Source organism: Pan troglodytes, chromosome 15, assembly GCF_028858775.2.
Source record: "Pan troglodytes isolate AG18354 chromosome 15, NHGRI_mPanTro3-v2.0_pri, whole genome shotgun sequence".
Taxonomy (NCBI): domain Eukaryota; kingdom Metazoa; phylum Chordata; class Mammalia; order Primates; family Hominidae; genus Pan; species Pan troglodytes.
The window spans coordinates 71,905,077-71,926,763 of record NC_072413.2 but is presented as its reverse complement, the minus strand read 5'-3'; the positions used below and the strand labels follow the sequence as shown (position 1 = coordinate 71,926,763).

Genomic DNA, 21,687 nt, shown 5'->3' with positions numbered 1-21,687 from the left:
CAGGCTATTCTCAAACTTCTGATCTCAGGTGATCCACCCGCCTCAGCCTCCCAAAGTGCTAGAATTAGAGGCATGAGCCACCACTCCTGGCCTTTTTTGTTCGTTTCTTTTTTTCTTTTCTTTTCTTTTTTTTTTTTTTTTGAGACAGGGTCTTGCTCTGTCACCCAGGCTGGAGTGCAGTGGCATGATCTCAATTCACTGCAACCTCTGCCTCCCGGGTTCAAGTGACCCTCCCACCTCAGCCCTCTGAGTAGCTGGGATTACAGGTGTGTGCCACCACTCTTGGCTAATTTTTTTGTAGAGACGGGGTTTTGCCATGTTGCCCAGGCTGGTCTTGAACTCCTGGCCTCAAGCAATCCACCTGCCTTGGCCTCCCAAAGTGCCAGGAGTACAGGCATGAGCCACTGCACCTGGCCCCATGTTTGGTTATTATTAGTGCTTAGGAAGAGGCACTTGCTTACATAGTAGGAGTTGAGAAGCTTGGTTTGTTCTTTCCTACCCCTAGATCTATTCTCACCTCCTGACCATGCTCTTTCTGCCACATCTATTATCATTACAAGTTGCCTTATCTGAAATTAGTGAATCAGAAAATAAAGCAGGGGATACTTTGTGTAGTTTCAACGTTAGGGAAAGAGTTCAGAATACTGTCTGTCTAAACTATCTCTCTAGAAGGCCTGATGGGCCACAACCTGGGCCAGAAGCATTCAGTTCAGATATGAGAATGGTGGGTGTAGGGGCAATGGCCAATGGGCCATGGCCGGAAGGAAATTGTTACAGAGTAGTGGGAAGCCTGCAAAGACTGGCTTCTGTCAGTTTTGCCTTGGTTTGCCCATGTGGATATTCTTTGCCAATATTTTCTGCCCAAGAGCTGTGCTTGCTAGAGTTGGAAACTGGATGAAAAGGTGAAGACTTTTTTTCTTCTCAACAGCTCACAAAGAAAGTGAACAACATAGAGACGGGCTGGGCCTTGGGGGCCACCTTTCACCTGTTGCAGTCTCTGGGCATCTCCCATTGAGGCCACGTACTTCCTTGGAGACCTGCATTTGCCAACACCTTTTTAAGGGGAGGAGAGAGCACTTAGTTTCTGAACTAGTCTGGGGACATCCTGGACTTGAGCCTAGAGATTTAGGTTTAATTAATTTTACACATCTAATGTGAACTGCTGCCTAACCACTCAAGAGTACACAGCTGGCACCAGAGCATCACAGAGAGCCCTGTGAGCCAAAAAGTATAGCTTTGGAACTTAACCTTGGAGTGAGAGCCCAGGGACAGGTCCCTGGAAACCAAAGAAAAATCGCATTTCAACCCTTTGAGTGCCTCATTCCACTGAATATTTAAATTTTCTTCTTAAATGGTAAACTGACTTATTGCAATCCCAAGACCCATCAATATCAATATTTTTTCCTCCCTATACAGTGCCCTGCCCACCCTTATCTGCACCCACCTCCCCTGAAAAAGAGAGAGAAAAAAAAAACCTGGTTTTGCTTTCCATGTATAATTCAACAACACAAAATGGGACCATGTCAGAATCTGTATGATCCTATTCTGTGTTAGCTCCAATCAGCCAGCTGAGAGCCATCCTAAATATTAATAGGATGAGAGAGTAACTCCTAACTGTGCATAAATTACAGCCTTAAGAAAGAAGGCCACCCGGTCTCTGGGGACATGTTTTGGGAGGGTGTGGCTGCCTCATATAGCCTACCTTTGCTTTAATCAGCATTTTATCAGTCAACTCTGGGATTAATGAACATATCCGACTTTATGGATATGTGTATATTCAGTGCCAGTACCACCTCCCAGGCTAATGTGTTAACAGTGTTTTCTATGATTCTAAACTTGTTTTCTTTGTATTTCTAAGAAATACAACTAGGCCCTAACTTTTGGTCTGTGGTCAGAGGTCAGTGTCTGTGCTATTCCAGGATCTATTATTTCAGTTTGCCCTTTTATTCTCTCCGTTTGTAACAGTACCTTCCTGTCCTGGTCCCTGATCACTTTAGCTAATATCCTTTGAATTATTTATCTAGTTCAGAGTTTGCAATACCGTTCCTGACAAAACCCCACTTGGATTTGGTTGGCTCTCTCAGCCCACATCAGTACAGTGGACCAACATTTCCAGGGAGAACCATATTTAATGTCCCTCATGTTCTCTTTTTGAATCCAAGTGCTCAGAGCTCTTGACTGTGAATTATTTACCCCAAATTCATTATCTTGCACTTTTTTTTGAGATGGAGTCTTGCTCTGTTGCTCAGGCTAGAGTGGAGTGGCGCAATCTCAGCTCACTGCAACCTCTGCCCCCAGGTTCAAGCGATTCTTGTTGTCAGCCTCCTGAAGAGCTGGGATTACAGGTGCCCACCACCATTCCTGGCTAATTTTTGTATTTTTAGTAGAGATGGGGTTTCACCATGTTGGCCAGGCTGGTTTCCAACTCCTGATCTCAGTTGATCCACCCGCTTCCCAAAGTGCTGGGATTACAGGCATGAGACACCGCACCTGGCCTTATCTTGCACTTTCAACATAATCATCCCTGCTTCTCATCTGCCCTGCGGTGCTCTTGGACCTGGAAGATCTCCCTGTGGTCTGGCCCCTTTGCCTTGGTTGTTAACCTCCAGCTTCTTTGCAGGAGTGTATTTCCCCAAACTTGTGGCTTTCACAGTAGACTCCGTTTCCATCCTCTCTCTCACAAAGGATGTTAAGTATGCCTGGCCCTCACACAGTCCATGGGAAACCTTATTTTTAACATTACTCCATTGAGTCAATAAATATTTACCATCTGCTGTGTGCAAGTTACTAGGCAAATTTCTGTATCCTTGTCCCTAAAATTCTTGTTGTCTTTAAATTCATTGTGGAATTTCTTTAGACTTCACACTGACTTTTATTACTAAGGTCACCTTTATACCAACTGCCTTCCTCAAAATGCTTATAATGAAATAACAGAATCTTGAGTTGGAAACAGCCCAAAGAAATAATCCAATGTTGTACTCAGTGCAGAATTCCCTAGAATTTCTAACAGGTTGTCATTCAGCTTCTGCTAAGCCATGTTCAAACAGCTTATTCCATTTGGAACTGCACTGATGTTAAAAAAAATTCCTTATATTGAGCTGAAATCTACCTATCTTCTAAGTGGTCTTAGTTCTGCTCTAATCTCTCCTTCCAAAATCTTTGGATCTTTTGAAAAAAGTTCCTCCCAAGTTCTTTATAAGTGACATGACTTTTAGACCCCTTCCCATCTTTGTCAACAAAAGTAGGGTGCCAGACCAGTCACAGAACACTAAATGTCATCCATGTTTCCTTCAGTAGAAACCAGCAGTTTTAAAAGAGGTAAGCTGTGTTCACTGAAGACTGTTCCAGCTTGACAAATGCAGAGATATAAGTCTCTGGTCTTTAATCACTGTGGGGGCCATTTTGTAAAACACACATACTGTCCAGCAGACTCCTTTGGTCATCCCAAATACCTCCGAACTCCAGGGTAGATGCATTCTAACTCCACGAACTTACCTATTTTGTTAACCTTGATTAGACCTTCTGGAGAAGTAACCAATTTGTCCATCTTAGGAGCAATCTGGAATGAGAGTTTTTATTTTTTTCTGTAACGCCCATCCTGCCTGCAGTAGACCCTTTGGGCTTAAGAGGTCCTACAGATTCTAATAGTTTCCTCTTTGTAGATGTGTTAACATATTTAAAATACTTAGGACATGGCCTGGTACTTGACAGATGGTGTTTAACATCATTGTCATATGAAGAACACTCTCTGTGGGCCAATGGAGGTGTGCCTTAAAATTCTTCGTCTTGCCTGATTTTGTTTGCATAACTTCTGGAGAGTCTGTATCCTCCTCATCTAGGCCACCTTTCCATTTTTTGTGAAAGATGACCTTGTCCCTGCAGTCTCCGCCAGGAGTCACACAGCTTTTCACAGCAGCTGCCATCTTTCATTCTTTTTCCTGAGATTCCAGCAAGGTTGTGACATTGTCACTTTTTTGTTCTAGAATCTTTTAAATTTTCTGCATTTGCCTGAAAAGCACCCCTGTAAGAATAGATTTCTCATGGCTCTAAAAATTATTCCCAAGAATACCTTACTTGGTTCAAAAGCAGACTGTTTCTCTTCATTTCATCTCAAATCAGACTTCTGGGCAAGATGTTCTTTAGAGTAAGCAAACCCACAACCTAAAAATCTCTTCAAGAGGCATCTCTGGTCTTGTGACGAGACCTCTTCAAAAACCCACAGTAAAACTCCCCTCCCTCCAGTTGGCCACCAGTCTGCCACCAAACATGAACAAATTCTGCTGCTAATCGGTTTCCCTTGTGATCTGGTTCCTGAGGTCTTCGGACCTGTGCAATGAATTATTTATTGTTTTATTAAACCGACAGTGGTGTCCCAGAGAGGAACCATAAATAAAATGGAAATCTGGTGCTGTGATAAAGTAATAACTAGCATTAATGAGACCTGGTTTTCCTTTCAGAAAGTCCAGTATACCTGTAACAAAGGTTAAAGCAATTTATATTTAATTTGCATTCTGATGTTAACATTTAAACAGCAATTCTAACAAAAATGCATCGAGTCTAATTCTTACCTCTATCAAAAAACAACTATAAATTTATGACCAACATTAAAACAAAATGTAAATTTTCTCTTTAGAAATGATTAACAACTGGAAATGAGTGAGACAGCACCTTGTGGGTTTTTTAGTAATAAAAAGCTCTTTTCAACCAAATTGTAAGTCTTCCTTCGAAGTTTTTTCCTTTGGTCTGGCCAATATACGCTCCTCACAGCAAATTATCATTCATTATTTGGGTGCCACAGGCCCATTAAGCAAAGAAGAAAAAGAGAATTTTAATGTAAAGTAAGTTTATTAAATTAAATAAGATCTTGAAAATATGTATGATGGGTCCTGGGCAGGATGTTCTTTTTCATCAACGTAATCTTTCTTTAGGAGAGGAGTACTCATTTGCTTGCAAAGGCCATAATCTGTTCCTGGAGAAAAAATAAAAGTGAATGAAACTCTTAACACAGTAAGGTGAAGAAAATAATTATTGTAGATAATAATCACGTAGGTATTCTTCCCAAGTGTCCTTGTTTTATTTCAGCTAAAAAAAGAAAAATATACATACATATACACACGTTTTAGAGACAGGGTCTCACTCTGTTGACTGGGCTGGAGTGCAGTGGTGTGATCATAGCTCACTGCAGCCTCAAACTCCTGGGCTCAAGCAATCCTCCCTCCCCAGCCTCCTAAAGTGCTGGGATTACAGGTGTGAGCCACTGCACCCATCAGAAAAAACATATCTTTAAATGGAAGTTCTCAGGGATGAAACTAGTCAAGCAGCAAAAGGAGCTTAAACATCATCATTAGAAATCCCTATTCATTTTTTTTTTCAAGAGACTGGTCTTAACTCTGTCACCCAGTCTGAGTAACAATGATGTGATCATAGCTCACTGCAGCCTCAAACTCCTAGGCTTAAATTACCCTCTTGCCTCAGTCTCCTGAATAGCTAGGACTACAGGCATGTGCCACCACACTCCCTATTCACTATTTTTAAGCCCTTTTTATACATAGTTATTGCTTAGATGTGGGCCGTAACACCTAAAAGCCTAGCAAGTACTCTTCTGCTTGTAACCCTTGGGAAGGCAAACACATAAAGATAATAATTTTACAGCCAAGAAAATTAATTCAAAGAAATTAAGAGCTGTGGGCCAGCCGCAGTGGCTCACGCCTGTAATCCCAGCACTTTGGGAGGCCGAGGCAGGCGGATCACGAGGTCAGGAGTTCAAGACCAGCTTGGCCAACATGGTGAAACCCCATCTCTACTAAAAATAAGAAAATTAGCCAGGTGTGGCGGGCGCCTGTAATCCCAGCTACTTGGGAGGCTGAGGCAGGATAATCACTTGAACCTGGGAGGCAGAGGCTGCAGTGAGTGGAAATTGTGCCACTGCACTCCATCCTGGGCGATAAGACCAAGACTCTGTTTCAAAAAAAAGCAAAAGAAATTAAGAGCTGTTTGCAAAGTCATTCCTCTGAGCAACCTCTTACTTTGAGTGGAGACACTGCATTTGTGGCCTGCAAGCCCCACGTCCTGAGCAACACAAGCGGGGAGGCACTGGTAGAATAGAGCCTTTTTAGTAAGTCTGTAGCAGCCAGAAGAGCAGTGTTGTGACGCTGTCTTTCTGTTTCATAACCTGTGAGGTGGCTCATGGAACCTGAAGGGCAGAGGAAAGATTAAATCCCTAATCCAATAATAAGGTTTTCTTCCATCTCCTAGCAAACCAGATATATTTTATGTCCACTCCCTCTTGCTACTGTGGGCCCTGATCTTGCCTAACTATATGACCTCTGGATACTTCCCCATAGTACCTGAATCCTTACCTAAGTCCTTCCCATTGAAGGCTGCCGTACTGAGGTGATGGGCCAAGCTGGAGATATCCCCAAAGCCCATGTTGACACCCTGTCCTGCAAGCGGATGGACTCTGTGGGCTGCATCCCTAAGAATAAAGCAGAGTTCAGGTGTGACCTCTGGCAGCAAAGTGAGAAGGGAGTGGCCCTGCTCTGTTATCGTCTTACCCAATGAGCGCCACCCGAGGCCTGACGTACTCAGCAGCATGTCCCAACCCAAGAGGAAACAGAACTCGGCTTTTGGCATCCACCCTGGCTACGCTTGGGGGCAGCTGGCGAGCCGAGACCTTAGTGGGCTTCAGAAGGCTGACAGCATACTGCAGCATGGCACCAGCTGTGTCGATGAAGTCCGTGTGGTCAGCATCACTCCACTGAGCAGCATCAGCCACAAGACAAACAAGGTGAAATGTGAGTAGCAGGGAATTAAAAATTCAATAAAGAAATCTTGTTTGTAACCAAAGCTTAGGCTAATGCTACCCAACTTGCCTACATTGATCTTGACAAGTGATAAGCCCCTCAAGTGAAAAGCAACTTCTCATCACTCCCCAGAGGTTTTAAGATCTAGCCAAACTGTACATGAGCTGGCCCCTGCCTACTTCTGAGCTTCACCTTTCACTAGTCCCCACCCTCAATAACCACGCACCAGCCACAGTATAGCTCATCACACAGTATCCTTCTACCTCCATGACTCTCCTCTGCTTAGAATGCCCGTCTCTATTTCATTAGGATAACATCTCAGAGCATCCAGAAGACGTCGCCTCTTTTTAACTCCTCCAGTCTTTCTCTGTGTTTCCCCCCTGTATGCTTCCACAGCATCCTATGCATACTTCTATCACTGTACGGAGATTGTCATTTACGGTCTTCCTTACTTGACTATGAACTTCCTGAAAGCGGAGACTGTTCTCAGTATCTCCAGAGCCTGCTACATAGAAAGGACAATTAATGGTGAATGACTGCACTGCAGAGGACCTAGACCTGTGCCAGGAATATATACTAAATGGCCCAGAGTAGGGTAGTGTTCACCATTTATCTCGGAATCCATTTCAGTATGTTCAGTTCCCTTTATTCTTGTTGCTACTACACAGCAGTGGAGTCTTTGGTGTGAAGGTAGCAGGCTTTGAGTGTCATTTAGGCTCCAAAAGTAATACTGGTACCCATATTATCCAAAGGCTGTGTCTACTCCAGAATTATTAGTATTTGTTGAGCACCTACAATGTACTAAAGATGTTCCATGGATTTTACAAAAGTTCTCTCATTTTGAAAGTCTTTATTCAATCCTGAGCAGTTAGTGATACTATTTACATTTTCCAGGAAATGAACAGGTAGAACCTGTTCATTTTTGAACCCACATCTATCTACTAAGCTTACTCTTAAGCCCCATGCTGAAATTCGCTCGGCCTTTCCCTAGGAATACTTCCAATGAATCAGGCTTGAAAGGTTCAGGTAGCTGCAACCTAGTAGAACTGTTCAAAATAATCCAAGTGTTACAGCTTCAAAAAAAGGCCAATGCTAACCACCACCCAGGCAGCTGTTTCAGTCAGCCTAACAGCAGCCCACAACCCTCAAAAGGTTATTATTTATTATTTCTATTGTTTTGCATTTCCGTGTATACACTCCTCCACATAATCCAGACCAAGCATTATAGTTACAAAGTACAAAGGGACAGCTGACTGGTTACTCCTTTTTCCTGACTCAAAACCACCTTTCTGGCTGGGTGCAGTGGCTCACGCCTGTAATCCCAGCACTTTGGGAGGCCAAGGCAGGCAGATCACTTGAGGTCAGGAGTTTGAGACCAGCCTGGCCAACATGGTGAAACCTCATTTCTACTAAAAATACAAAAATTAGCTGGGCGTGGTGGCACGTGCCTGTAGTCCCAGCTACTTGGGAGGCTGAGGCAGGAGAATCGCTTGAACCCGGGAGGCGGAGATTGCACAGTGAGCCAAGATCGTGCCACTGCGCTCCACCCTGGCAAGGCTCCGTTTCAAAAAAAAAAAAAAAAACACCTTTCTGTATCTCCCCCTGCAACACATCATCAGCTGGGTAAATTGATACTCACAAAGGCAGAGTTAACGGCATCCACAAATTTTTCCTCATCCATGGTAACTAGCTCTGCTGCATGTTCATGGGACGTGGACCAAACCAAGGAACTCAAGGTGTCTGAGAGCTGTGTCAAAAGAACACCAATACCAACGGCTAAGACTCTGCTGCACTTGGAAACTCTCAAGCATAAAAAGACAAAAAGGGAACTTACAAACAGCCTGGGCAGATTCCCTTGAAACCAGAAAAAGGCTGAGAGAAAGTGAAGAGGAAAGGCTGCATGCATGTAGGCGGACTGGCCAGAAGGACCTCTTACCGGGAGCAGAGCAATAGGCCCAGAGGGAAGAAATCTCTGCCAGGCTACGTTGTTTTCTGTGGCCTGCAACAGAGAGGAGAAGAGTTTCTCTGTGAAGTACCTAGTGCCTATGAATAAAGTCCCCAGATGGCAGCTCAGGATCTTACCTCTGATAAATGCAGAGTAGCCACAACAGCAGACTGGTCATAGTTCCAGCTCACATTCTGGATTCCAACAGCCTGCCGTACTCCGGAGTTGTGACCATCTGCACCTATCTGCATGGACACATGAGCCTGCTAAGTCTTCCAGCCTCTTCATAAACTGCTTCAGAAGTTTTTCTCTGCCCCCTAAAGTTTCCTCCAGCTCTGATTGTTGTGTGGCAGGATAATTCCATCAGGCCTGCTTCACTCACAGCCCCTAGAGGTGGAGCCCCTGCACTGTCACATCAGCCTCAGCCAAAAGAGCCAAAGCTGGACATGACTGAACAGGTGCCAGCCATGAGTTAAACTCAGCCAGGCCCTCCTGATATTTGAACTAGAGAGCAATAAGGAAAGTTTCAGTATGGGGCACGCACTGGAGCTGAATAGTTCTGATGTAGGGTTAGGAATGGCTGCCATGCAAAAAGGGAAGCTTGTGAGCAGAAAGGAGAAAAATGAGAGGCAAGAGATCAATGACCACAGACTCCTCAGAGGGAAAGAACAGCCTCCATTCCCGACACTCTGGTGCCTGTCCTGTGAGGCCCAGCTATCTGTTATTTCACAACCTAAGACGGCCCATGAGATTGCTCCCTGTACAGGATTTACGATGAGACCATCTCCACTTGAGCTGGCCTGAATAGGTACTGGTCCTCATAACCAAAAGTTTTGCCTAAAATTAAACTATGGCTTAAATCTAAAACCAGAGTCCCTAGAATCTAGGATAAGATGTAGATATACAAGACCCCTAGCAAAATAACAATCTTCAACTACCAACAATTTGGTCTGGAAGGTGCTGCCATCACCTAGGGTGATATGAACCCAAGGGCTGGAGTCGGCCATAGGAAATGGACAAGGCCAGGTATAGCGAATGGCTTTGCTCCTGTAGAGAACCGTCACTCGGTCTGGGGAGGTCAAAAGAGAGGAAAAAAAATTAGAAAGGTGGGCCACATAGGCTGAGGAAAAAGCCATAACTAAACCTAAAGCAAGGTCCCAGGACAGCAGTGTCTTGTCATTTAAGATTAAAAAAATCAGTAATTAATGCTGTGGTCTGAGCTAATAAATGACAGAAGCCACAGAGATAACTCAATGTCAAAAAAAGACATTGAAGTTCTCAGTGAACTCTGTCAGAGGCACTCTTTCTTACTGTCCACATGCTTCTGCGCCTCCATTTTCACTCTACGCTTAAATGAGCCCGTGTTTGCTTTTACAGTAGACAGGCTGGGAATACCATAGGCTGAAACAAATCCTAGACTACAAAAGATTTTCTTCCAGCTGGAAATCATTTTATTTTTCTGGTCATAAAAACAATACGCTCTATGGCCAGGCACGGGTGGCTCATGCTCGTAATCCTAGAACTTAGGGAGGCTGAGGCAGGAGGATCACTTGAGCCCAGGAGTTCAAGACCAGCCTGAGCAACATGGTAAAACCCCATCTTTACAAAAAATTAACCAGGCGTGATGGTGCACACCTGTCGTCCCAGTTAGTCAGGAGGCTGAGGTGAGAGGATTGCTTAAGCCACTGCACCCCAGCCAGGGAGGACAAAGCAAGACCTTGTCTCAAAACAAAACAAAACACTATCTCCAAAAACATCAGCCTGTATATACATCATTTACAGCTTTTTGTATGTCAGTCAGTCATACTGTCAACAAAGCGATTTAAATAATAGAGGGCCAGCACAGTGGCTTACGCCTGTAATCCCAGCACTTTGGGAGGCTGAGGTGGGTGGATCACGAGGTCAGGAGATTGAGACCATGGTGAAACCCCATCTCTACTAAAAATACAAATAATTAGCTGGGCACGGTGGCAGGCGCCTATAGTCCCAGCTACTCCAGAGGCTGAAGCAGGAGAATGGTGTGAACCTGGGAGGCCGAGCTTGCAGTGAGCCGAGATTGTGCCACTGCACTCCAGCCTGGGCGACAGAGCGAGACTCCATCTCCAAAAAAAAAATAATAATAATAATAATAATAAGCTCGCTGTAGAAGTCTGGACAACAAAGAAAGGTTCAAGTGGAGAAAAATCACCCTTAAACTACTCAGAGACAACTGCAATTACAGCTTTGGTGTATGACTTTCCAGACAATTTCCTATGCATGTACATGCACACACAAGTGTGATCATATGACCCAATATATTATGGAACAAATTTATAAGTTATTAAATTTTAGATTCAAATTATCTTTAAAAGCTACATCATGGTTCACTGCATGAACTACTATCCAATATCAAAAAGCATTTAAGTTACTTCCAATTTTTCTCTCTCTAGAACATTAAGATATTTGCAAACCGCACAACTGATAAATTTATATTTAAAATATATAAAGAACTCCTATAACTCAAAAACAAATAATCCAATTTAAAAACAGGCAAAATATTTTGAACAGACATTTCTCCAAAGTGGATACACAAATGGCCAGTAAGGACATGAAAAGATACTCAGCATCATTAGTTATTAAGGAAATGCAACCACTACTACAATGAGATACCACTTCACTCTCAACAGGATGGCTACGGTTTTTTTTTTACAGAAGGAAAATAAGCGTTGGTGAGGATGTGGAGAAACTGGAACCCTTATAGACTGGTGGGAAAGTGAAATTGTATAGCCTCTTCAGAAAAGTTTGGCAGCTTCTGAAAATATTAAACATAGAATTATTATATGACCCAGCAATTCCACTTCTAAGTATCCAGCACCGTGAAATAATCATCAGAGGAATTTTTTTTTTTTTTTTGAGACGGAGTCTTGCTCTGTCGCCCAGGCTGGAGTGCAGTGGCGTGATCTCGGCTCACTGCAAGCTCCACCTCCTGGGTTCACGCCATTCTCCTGCCTCAGCCTCCCGAGTAGCTGGGTCTATAGGCGCCCGCCACCATGCCCGGCTAATTGTTTCTTTGTATTTTTAGTAGAGACAGGGTTTCACCATGTTAGCCAGGATGGTCTCCATCTCCTGACCTCGTGATCCGCCCGCCTTAGCCTCCAAAAGTGCTGGGATTACAGGCGTGAGCCACCGCACCCGGCCATCAGAGGATTTCTTTATGGTGGACACTGAATATTGTAAAAGAGATCCTTTCTTCCAGTAAGTCCTAAGCAGTTCACTTCCCAATGAATGCAAGATGGAAGATGGGGGCCTCACCAGACACAGCCTCCAACTGCTTAGTGAGAGCATGCATGATGACATCATTCTCCACGATATAGCCCATGTCATCTAAATTATCCTTATCAAACATTATCAGGGCCTCTGAGCAGGCGTCCCACACCTGGAAACACAAAAGGAAAGTCTGCATTAAAACCAAGAGGGAAACATCACTCCAATCAGAAACAATATTGCTTTCCCAAGTGACAGAGCAGAAAATCACAATTTGTCAGCCTCTGTGGTAGGAAAATATAAAATGAGAAGAAAATTCTCCTGGGAATGCTTCTCCCCACTTCCTCGGACTGAATGTGAACCTTGTCTGATTCCTCCTACATTCACAGAACACTTGGAGAAAGTGGACTCCAATATCTTAACACAAGACAGACCAAGACATCTTGACAAAATTGAAAAGATAAAGGGGCACCTGCATTCGCCGAAAGGCTCTGTATCTCATGTTGCAGATATGGTCCCAGGCACCAAAACCTACAAAAGAAAGGATCTATAGACCAGAGTGACTTCACAAGGACCTGGGCTCCCCCTTGTCCCTCCATCCTGTTACGTAAGAGGTTGTTTTCAGTGTTCTTAAATAATACTCTCCACTTCTATCTTGTTTGATGTTAGTACCTAAGCTACTCTGTTCCCCAGTTCCAGGTTGCATAGCATGAAAAAAGACCCAGCTTCTGCCGGGCGCGGTGGCTCATGCCTGTAATCCCAGCACTTTGGGAGACCGAGGCGGGCGGATCATGAGATCAGGAGATAGAGACCATCCTGGCTAACACCGTGAAACCTCATCTTCACTAAAAAATACAAAAAATCAGCTGGGCGTGGTGGCGGGCGCCTGTAGTCCCAGCTACTCTGGAGGCTGAGGTAGGAGAATGGCCTGAACCCGGGAGGCGGAGCTTGCAGTGAGCCGAGATCGTGCCACTGCACTCCAGCCTGGGCGACAGAGCGAGACTCCGTCTCAAAAAAAAAAAAAAGACTCAGCTTCCATGATCACATAAAGTAGGGGAAATTAAAAACGAAAACCAAATCCATGTATTTTTTTTTTTTTTTTTTTTTTTTTTTTTTTTGAGACGGACTCTCGCTCTGTAGCCCAGGCTGGAGTGCAGTGGCGGGATCTCGGCTCACTGCAAGCTCTGCCTCCCGGGTTCACCCTATTCTACTGCCTCAGCCTCCGCAGCAGCTGGGACTACAGGCATCCGCCGCCATGCCCGGCTTATTTTTTTGTATTTTTAGTAGAGACGGGGTTTCACCGTGTTAGCCAGGATGATCTCAATCGCCTGACCCTGTGATCCGCCTGCCTCAGCCTCCCAAAGTGCTGGGATTACAGGCGTGAGCCACCGCACCCGGCCCCAAATCCATATTGTTCTTTTTCTTCATCATCCTACTGAAGTTATAAACCTCCTAAAGACAATTTTTGAAAAATTATTTTTACAAAGAATTTCTAGTAACTTGAAACCATTTGTTTTTTCTTTTTCAAGATACAAGGTCTTGGTATGTTGCCCACGCTAGACTTAAACTCCTGGGCTCAAGCAATCCTCCCATCTCAGCCTTCCAAGTGGCCAGGACTATAGGTACCCATGACTGTGCCTGGCCTATGTTCTATTTTTTAGCTCTTCATAGCACTGAACAGATTTATTCATTGAGGAAATATTTACTGAGCACCGACTATGTGCCAAATACAGTAAAGTGGGAAACCAATGGACAAAGTCCCTGGCCTTCTGCAGTTAACATTCTAATTGGAGAGATGGACAATAAAAAACAAACACATAATATAATGCCAGGTAGTAGTAAGCATTATGAAGAAAAATAGAGCAGGGAAAGGGGCTAGAAAGTGATGGAAGAGTTCAATTTGAGATGGGGTGGTTTCAGACAGGATGGTCTGAGGGAAACATCTAGCAGACCTAATGACAATTTGCTAACTGGTTCCATGTGCACACATTATTCATCTGCACCCCAAGGGAATTTCACGTGTAAGCTCCCTAGCTTGCTAGAGGGCTTGACTCAGGATGAAGAGAGCACTGCTATTCAAAGTGAATGTTCATGATTAGTTCATATGATTTCAGTTCCACCAATTCATAATGACACAACATCACAAGTGAAGTCAACATGATGGACCCACATGCCTCAAGGATGCATTCCTCAGACAGGGAGTTGAGGCAGTAGCAACTGCAGGGGTCCACATCTTCAACTCTGCCCTAGACTACCAATCCCACCCCCTCTCTCCACCCACCTCAGTGAGCTCCCTCCTTGTCAGATGCTCTGATGACTCTGCCCCATGGGATACACTAGAGAGCTAAGTAGGAAAGGAGATTGGATCTTTGAAGGAGGATCTTCTACTCACTACTGAGAAGCGTTGCAGAGCCAGGGGAAATGGAGCTGACCCTGTTGCTGTAAGTTTCTGACAATTTCTCCAGTACTTTCTTTGGACCTGCTTCGAGCAACAGGATTTTCTTGTCATGAAAGTGAATATCATATCCTTAAAAAAAAAAATTTATATCATCTTAGGAAAATCAAGAATTTCCTTTCCCATTACCAAGAGAAACAACAGAGTAACCACTTAAACCTTAGAATATGAATTTCTTACAGAGAACATAAACACTATACCATGCAGAGTCCTAAGCAATAACATATACCACCATTTTAGCTATGAGAACCACCCTGCCTACAACTGTTAAGACTTCTCCAAAGACCACTACATGCCACGTGCCAAGAAGCAGATAATGGCAAACACCTAACTAGCAAACAGAATGCCCTAGAAAGGAAAAATGAAGTAAAAAAGTTAGACTATAGTATTTAAACACCAGTTCTTTTCAATCTCCAGAGTATTAAGTCACTAAAAATTACAACTCCTGTTCAAAAGAAAAAGTGGAATAAACAAGCAAAATTCAATGCAGTCTCAAGATTAAACCAAGAATAAAGAATTAGAGTTTATAAAGGCCGGTGCGGTGGCTCACACCTGTAATCCCAGCACTTTGAAGGCCGAGGTGGACAGATCACCTGAGGTCAGGAGTTCAACACCAGCCTGGCCAACATGGTGAAACCCGTCTCTACTAAAAATACAAAAAAATTAGCCAGGTGTGATGGCGGGCACCTGTAATCCCAGCTACTTGGGAGGCTGAGGCAGGAGAATCGCTTGATCCTGGGAGGAGGAGATTGCACCACTGCACTCCAGCCAGGGCAACAAGAGCAAAATTCTGTCTCAAAAAGAAAGAATTAGAGTTTATAAAAGAAAACGTGAGCCAGGCATGGTGGCTAACGCCTGTAATCTCAGCATTTTGGGAGGCCGAGGTGGGAGGATTGCTCAAGCCTAGGAATTCAAGACCAGCCTGGGCAACATGGCGAGACCCTGTCTCTACAAAAAAAAAATTTTTTTAACTAGCCAGGCATGGTGGCACGCCTGAGCCATGTTTGTGCAACTGCACTCCTACCTGGGGGACAGAGCAAAACCCTGTCTCAAAAACTACAAAAAAGAAAAGAAAAGAAAGAAAGGTCAGGCACAGTGGGTCACACCTATAATCCCAGCACTTTGGGAGACTGAGGTGATGGATCAGTTGAGCTCAGGAGTTCAAGACCAGCGTGGGCAACATGGTGAAACCCCATCTCTACTAAAAACACAAAAATTAGCCAGGTGTGATGGCGGGCGCCTGTGGTCCCAGCTCCTCAGAAGGCTGAGGCAGGAGAATCACTGGAACCTGGGAGGCAGAGGTTGCAGTGAGCTGGGATCCTGCCACTGCACTCCAGCCTGGGTGACAGAGCAGAGACTCTGTCTCAAAAAAAAAAAAAAAAAGTTAGCTCCAGCCATACAGACAAAAGCTTGGCAGCTTTTGCTGTGGAGGATGGGGCACAGGGACATGCTCTGTAGAGCATGCTCTGTAAAGGACACTATCTTCTTTTTTTTTTTTTTTTTTTTTTTTGAGATATCGAGTATCACTCTTGTTGCCCAGGCTGGAGTGCAGTGGCGCGATCTCAGCTCACTGCAACCTCCCCCTTCCAGTTTCAAGCGATTCTCCTGCCTCAGCCTCCCAAGCAGCCATGAGAACCACCCTGTTACAGAAGTCTATGATCTGCTTTAAGTTAAATTTTGTGTATCTTGTGAGATGAGCATCATAGGGTGGAACAGCTGCCCTTAGATCAGGGTGTCCAATCTTTTGGCTTCCCCAGGCCACAATGGAAGAATTGTCTTGGGTCACATATAAAAAAACACTAATATTAATGATAGCTGATGAGCTAAAAAAAAAAAAAAAAAATCACACAAAAAAAATCTCATAATGGGCCGAGCATGGTGATTCATGCCTGTAATCCCAGCACTTTGGGAGGAAGGGGCAGGTGGATCACGAGATCAGGAGTTCGAGACCAGCCTGGCCAATATGGTGAAACCCCGTCTCTACTAAAAATACAAAAATTAGCCAGGTGTGGTGGCACAAGCCTGTAATCCCAGAGGTTGCAGTGAGCTGAGATCATGCCATTGTACTCCATCCTGGGCAACAAGAGCGAAACTCCATCTCAGGGAAAAAAAAAAGTGAAAAGACTACAAAATGGAAGAAAATATTTGCAAGTCATTTATCAGATAAGGGACTTATACAGAATAAACAAAATAACGGCCAGGCAGGGTTGCTTATGCCGGTAATCCCAGCACTTTGGGAGGCTGAGGCAGGTGGATTGCTTGAGCCCAGGAGTTCCAGACCAGCCTGGGCAACATAGTGAGACCTCGTCTCTACAAAAAAAATACAAAAATCAGCCGAGTGGTGGCGCATGCCTGCAGTCCCAGCTATTTGGGAGGCAGGGGCAGGAGGATCAATTGAGCCAGGGAGGTTGAGGCTACAGTGAACCGTGATCGTGCCACTGCACTGCAGCCTGGGCACAGCGGAAGACCCTGTCTCAAAAAATAAAAATAACTCTTACCACAGTATTCAAGAGACAAACTGCTCAATTAAAAACCGGGCAAAGGGTCTAAATAGGCATTTCTCCAAAGAAGATATACAAATGACCAATAAACATATGAAAGGATATTCAACATCATTAATCATTAGGGAAATACAAGTCAAAACCTGGAGATCCCACTTTACTTACACCCACTAGAATGTCTATAAACAAAAAGACAATGACAAGTACTGTCCAGGATCTGGAGAAACTGGAACTCTCATTTATAAATAACCCCGGGAAGGCCTGTTTTCCCATGAGTAGAACAGACTCTGAACGCCCCTCCCACTTTTGACCCTAATGGACCCTGAAGGACCACACGCATTCCGGCGTGCCCTGGGGTTCCTCTAGGAGGGCAGGGGAGAAGCGTCGCGAGACCTGAGAAATTGTCTTTGGGCAAGTCGTGCTAGGGCTCTCACGGCTCTCATCGTGCTCCGCGGCCCGGTTTCCGGCCACTAGTAGCCTGGAGAGGGGCTTACCCAAGGCACAGGCCATGGCAGCGCCCACCAGGCCTCCACCCGACACCACCACGTCATACACGGTGTCTGTTGAGGCGCCGGACCACCTGCGGCAGGACGCCAGCGGGCCGCTGTGGGGAGCTGCACGCACAGCCCCGCATCGGCTCACAAGCCGGGCCGCCATGGTGCAGACCTGCGCCGTCGCACTCAGAACTCCCGCAGACCCACCTACGTAGTGCGTCCGGAGCAGAGCACTCCAATCCGGTCCCGCTTCCGCGGCGTCCTCAGAACCGGAAATAAAATGCGCCGAGAAAATAGGCCAATCGGAAAACGAACCTTGCCTCCTCGGGCGGGATGGATCGGAGGCTGCCCTGGAAGCCAACCAGACGCCAAAGCTAGAAAGGGGTGGACCCTGGCTCCGCATAGCTCTCGTTGCCGCCGCTGCTGCCACTATCGCTGTCACTGTCTCTGCTGCCTCTGTCCAGCTGAAATGACCGTGGGGAGGCCTGAGGGAGCCCCCGGAGGCGCGGAGGGGAGCCGTCAGGTGAGGAGAGAAAAGAGACTGCCCCCGGGAAAGGAATCCCAGAGAGGAAACTGTTCGGCGTTGCCTTGGAGACAGACAGCAGGGGCGTGTCACGGAGGGGCGTGGGATTAAAATGAGCGTTTAGGGACCAGGAGGCGGACTCTGACTTAGAGACCTGAACCTCTCGGACTTTATACGAGGCTCTTCATAGGCAATGTCACTCAGTTTTCGCTTATCCTCTTAGTACTCTATGACCAGTAGTACAATTGTCGTCTCATTTTTGTAGAAGAGAAAACTGAGGCACAAAGAGATTAAGAAAATTGCTCCCCAAATTTGGCCGGGCGTGGTGGTTCACGCCTGTAATCCCAGCACTTTGGGAGGCCGAGGCGGGTGGATCACCTGAGGTCAGGAGTTCGAGACCAGCCTGGCCAACATGGTGAAACTCCGTCTAAAAATTTAAAAAAAAAAAAAAAAATTGGCCAGGCGCGGTGGCTCACGCCTGTAATCCCAGCACTTTGGGAGACCAAGGAAAGCGGATCATGAGGTCAAGAGATCGAGACCAGGCTGGTTTCCATGGCAAAACCCCGTCTCTACTAAAAATACAAAAATTGGCCGGGTGCGGTGGCTTACTCCTGTAATGCAGCACTTTGGGACCTGAGGTCAGGAGTTCAAGACCAGCCTGACCAACATGGAGAAACCCTGTCTCTACTTAAAAAAATACAAAATTAGCTGGACGTGGTGGCACATGCCTGTAATCCCAGCTACTCGGGAGGCTGAGGCAAGAGAATTGCTTGAACCTGGGAGGTGGAGCTTGCGGTGAGCCGAGATTGTGCCATTGCACTCCAGCCTGGGCAACAAGAGCAAAACTCTGTCTCAAAAACAAAAACAAACAAACAAAAAAATACAAAAAATTATCTGGGCATGGTGGTGCGCGCCTGTAGTCCTAGCTACTCGGGAGGCTGAGGCAGGAGAATCACTTGAACCCGGGAGGTGGAGGTTGCAGTGAGCCAAGATTGCACCACTGCACTCTAGCCTGGCGTCAGAGCGAGACTCCGTCTCAAAAAAAAAAAAAAATTAGCCAGGTGTGGTGGCACGTGCCTCCAGTGATCCACCAGCCAAGGCCTCCCAAAGTGCTGGGATTACAGGCGTGAGCCAGTGCACCTGGTGGACCCCAAATTATTAAAGACAAAAAGTAGATTGGCAGTTGCTTAGGGCTGGTGGGGTGGGGTGTGGAGGGTTAGGGGAAATAGGGAGTGACTACTAAAGCGTATGGCATTTCTTTTAAGGGCGATGAAGGTGTTCTAAAATTGTGATGGTAGTTGCACAACTCTGTGTATATACTAAAACCACTGAATTGTACACTTTAAATAAGTGAATATATTGTATAGAAATTATATCTTAATAAAGTTGTCTTTAAAAGAAAAGAAAAAACGTGCCCAAGATCACACACTGTAGCAGAGCCAGGGCTAGGGTGCATACATATCTCTGACTCTTACCCTGGATTTTAGTAAGCCTGGCTCCTCATCAATCAAGTGTCAATTCAAAATTCCTCCACAATGAAAAATAAAAATCAGCCCAGGACTGAGAAAGTATAACTCAGACTGTCATAGGCATAGATAATGCCAACGGCAAGAGCATCAGGAAACAGTGTTTCTCTCAGGGCCATAACATAGGTGCAAAATTACTAACACCCCTTCTTCCAAAAGGCTTACTGATCAATTACTTACCCACCCTACTTTATTCTTCTCACCTTTTGAATAAGAATTGCCGTTGGGCGGGGCCCAATGGCTCACGCCTGTAATCCCAGCACTTTGGGAGGCCAAGGCAGGCGGATCATTTGAGCTCAGGTGTTGGAGACCAGCCTGGGAAGCATGGTGAAACCCCATCTCTACAAAAAATACAAAAATTAGCCAGGTGTGATGGTGCGTGCTGTAGTCCCAGATACTCGGGAGGCTGAGGTGGGAGGATCATCACCTGAGCTCAGGAGGTTCAGGCTGCAGTGAGGCATGATTGCACCACTGCACTCCAGAACCTGGGTGACAGAGCAAGAACCTGTCTCAAAAAAAAAATTGCTCAATCATTCACTTAACTAAATTGTCCCCACTTCATGACAGCACCATTCCAGAGTTGATACCTGGTTCCCTGAATCAATCAGGGAAGCCAACCCTATAAAAATCACACCCCCAACCCTAAGTTCCCTATGGTTTTCCGTAGTGTCCTGCAGCAAGTTAATAAGCCTAACTGATGTACTGATTACAAGTACATTCCTAATAACCTTAATCTGATGGACTTTATCAACCAAAAAGCTTTCCATAGGCACTCCATCTTTTTATAACCTCACAGTTGTTTTTGGTTTTCACAGAATTTATCATCATCTTATATTGTCTGTCTCCTCTTACTACAGTGTAAGCTTCATGAGAGTAAGGACCTTGTTTGTCTTGTTCTCAGCCAAATGCCCAGTGCGCATCAGGCACCCAGTAAATATTTTATGAATGAATGGAGTACTGAAAAAGTTAATTGTGTGTCCCACTTCTTAAGACATTGCTCTTCCAGCCAGACCATACTGTCTGTCTTGTTAATCATCCATTCCTTTTTTTTTTTTTTTTTTGAGACGGAGCATCACTCTTGTTGCCCAGGCTGGAGTGCAGTGGCGCAATGTCATCTCACTGCCACCTCCGCCTCCCGGGTTCAAGCGATTCTCCTGCCTCAGCCTCCCCAGTAGCTGAGATTACAGGCACCCACCACAACGCCCAACTAATTTTTGTATTTTTGTAGAGACGGGATTTCACCATGTTGGTCAAGCTGGTCTTGAACTCCTGACCTCAGGTGATCCACCTCCCTCGGCCTCCCAAAATGCTGGGATTACAGGCATGAGCCACTGCACCCAGCCATCATCCATTCCTTGACAGAGTGCAAATTAGCTAGAACATGAGGAAAGCAGAGGAGTAGAAATAAGGGAAGGGAGAGAAGGAAGATGAGCAAGAAGTAGGTTAAAACCCAAGTAAGGGAGAGTGTGGCCATCATCATGGGCAGGATTCCTGGAGTGCAGGGGTCAGAAAGCCTGGTGTAGGTGAGGTACTCTGTAAAAGCTTACTGCACTGTATGGCACAGGGAACCAACTTCAGCTCTTCACTTGCCTCTCCATCCCTTCAACCAAGCGCACTTCATAGACCAAGTTGTGAAATTTCTTTAGACCAAGAAACACACCTTATTTTTAAAAACTCCTCCCAAAGTGTTGGGATTACAGGTGTGAGCCAGTGCATCTGGCAGACCCCAAATTCTCCCCAGTCCCTAATATACAGAAGCTTATTCAAAGCGAAATTAAGTTATGATTTGAATACCTTTGAAATTATTGTTCGACCCACAGCCTATTTCTATTCTATTTTAGATATTTCCCCCCGAGTCCTTCGCAGACACAGAGGCAGGAGAGGAGCTGTCTGGGGATGGGCTGGTTTTGCCCAGGGCCAGCAAACTTGACGAGTTCCTCAGCCCAGAGGAGGAGATAGATTCTACTTCTGACTCAACTGGGAGCATTTACCAGACCTTACAGGAACTGAAGCAGAAAGGCAGATGGTGTCTGTTGGAGTCTCTCTTTCAGTCTGACCCAGAGAGTGATGAAAACCTCTCTGAAGATGAGGAGGACCTGGAGAGTTTCTTCCAAGACAAGGACAGGGGGATGGTGCAGGTCCAGTGCCCCCAGGCTCTGAGGTAAGGCACTGCAGCTCCACGGCTGCCTCACTCCAC

At 45.4% G+C, this 21,687-nt stretch overlaps 3 protein-coding genes across 35 annotated transcripts in view; 2 read left to right on the top strand and 1 right to left on the bottom strand.

Moving 5' to 3' along the window:
* ENTPD5 (ectonucleoside triphosphate diphosphohydrolase 5 (inactive)) overlaps positions 1-6,487 on the top strand; it is a 58,233-nt gene extending 51,746 nt beyond the window's left edge. For 12 of the 17 annotated variants that reach the window (XM_054666689.2, XM_063793694.1, XM_054666692.2 and 9 more), the window contains one exon: positions 929-4,709. In XM_054666689.2, coding sequence (XP_054522664.1) covers positions 929-1,015 — 87 coding nt within the window. In that variant the 3' untranslated portion in view covers positions 1,016-4,709. Of the gene's footprint in view, positions 1-928; positions 4,710-6,379 lie in introns of those variants that run through there. The other 5 variants (XM_063793698.1, XM_063793695.1, XM_054666694.2 and 2 more) reach the window with 1 other exon arrangement.
* On the bottom strand, positions 4,827-17,859 carry COQ6 (coenzyme Q6, monooxygenase). 17 transcript variants are annotated; one of them, XM_063793687.1, is made up of 12 exons: positions 17,649-17,712; positions 14,384-14,518; positions 12,464-12,522; positions 12,040-12,163; positions 9,687-9,817; positions 8,886-8,993; positions 8,638-8,802; positions 8,443-8,550; positions 6,555-6,757; positions 6,360-6,475; positions 6,027-6,193; positions 4,827-4,969 (listed from the first exon to the last, which is right to left on the bottom strand). In XM_063793687.1, the coding sequence occupies exons 3-12, from the start codon at positions 12,491-12,493 to the stop codon at positions 4,940-4,942; spliced, it is 1,182 nt and encodes a 393-aa protein (XP_063649757.1). In that variant the 5' UTR covers positions 12,494-12,522; positions 14,384-14,518; positions 17,649-17,712; the 3' UTR covers positions 4,827-4,939. The 17 variants fall into 17 exon arrangements, with proteins under 17 accessions (XP_063649757.1, XP_063649758.1, XP_063649756.1 ...); XM_063793688.1 differs by lacking the exon at positions 17,649-17,712 and adding an exon at positions 17,341-17,635 and having other exon boundaries at positions 8,740-8,802; XM_063793686.1 differs by lacking the exon at positions 17,649-17,712 and adding an exon at positions 17,341-17,617.
* Positions 17,640-21,687, top strand: part of FAM161B (FAM161 centrosomal protein B) — a 16,080-nt gene continuing 12,032 nt past the window's right edge. The window contains 2 exon segments of the mRNA XM_522902.7: positions 17,640-17,964; positions 21,332-21,651. Of these exon segments, the coding sequence (XP_522902.4) occupies positions 17,722-17,964; positions 21,332-21,651 (563 nt within the window). The 5' untranslated portion in view covers positions 17,640-17,721.

Bases quoted from the DNA above. Each gene is read 5' to 3' on its own strand.
- COQ6 (XM_063793674.1), bottom strand. From the start codon at position 17,604: ATGGCGGCCCGGCTTGTGAGCCGATGCGGGGCTGTGCGTGCAGCTCCC. The intron at 8,803-8,885 runs GTAAGATCCTGA...TCTCTGTTGCAG, and splicing joins CTACTCTGCATTTATCAGAG to GCCACAGAAAACAACGTAGC. The intron at 4,970-6,026 runs GTAAGAGGTTGC...TTTTTTCTCCAG, and splicing joins ATGCAGTGTCTCCACTCAAA to GAACAGATTATGGCCTTTGC.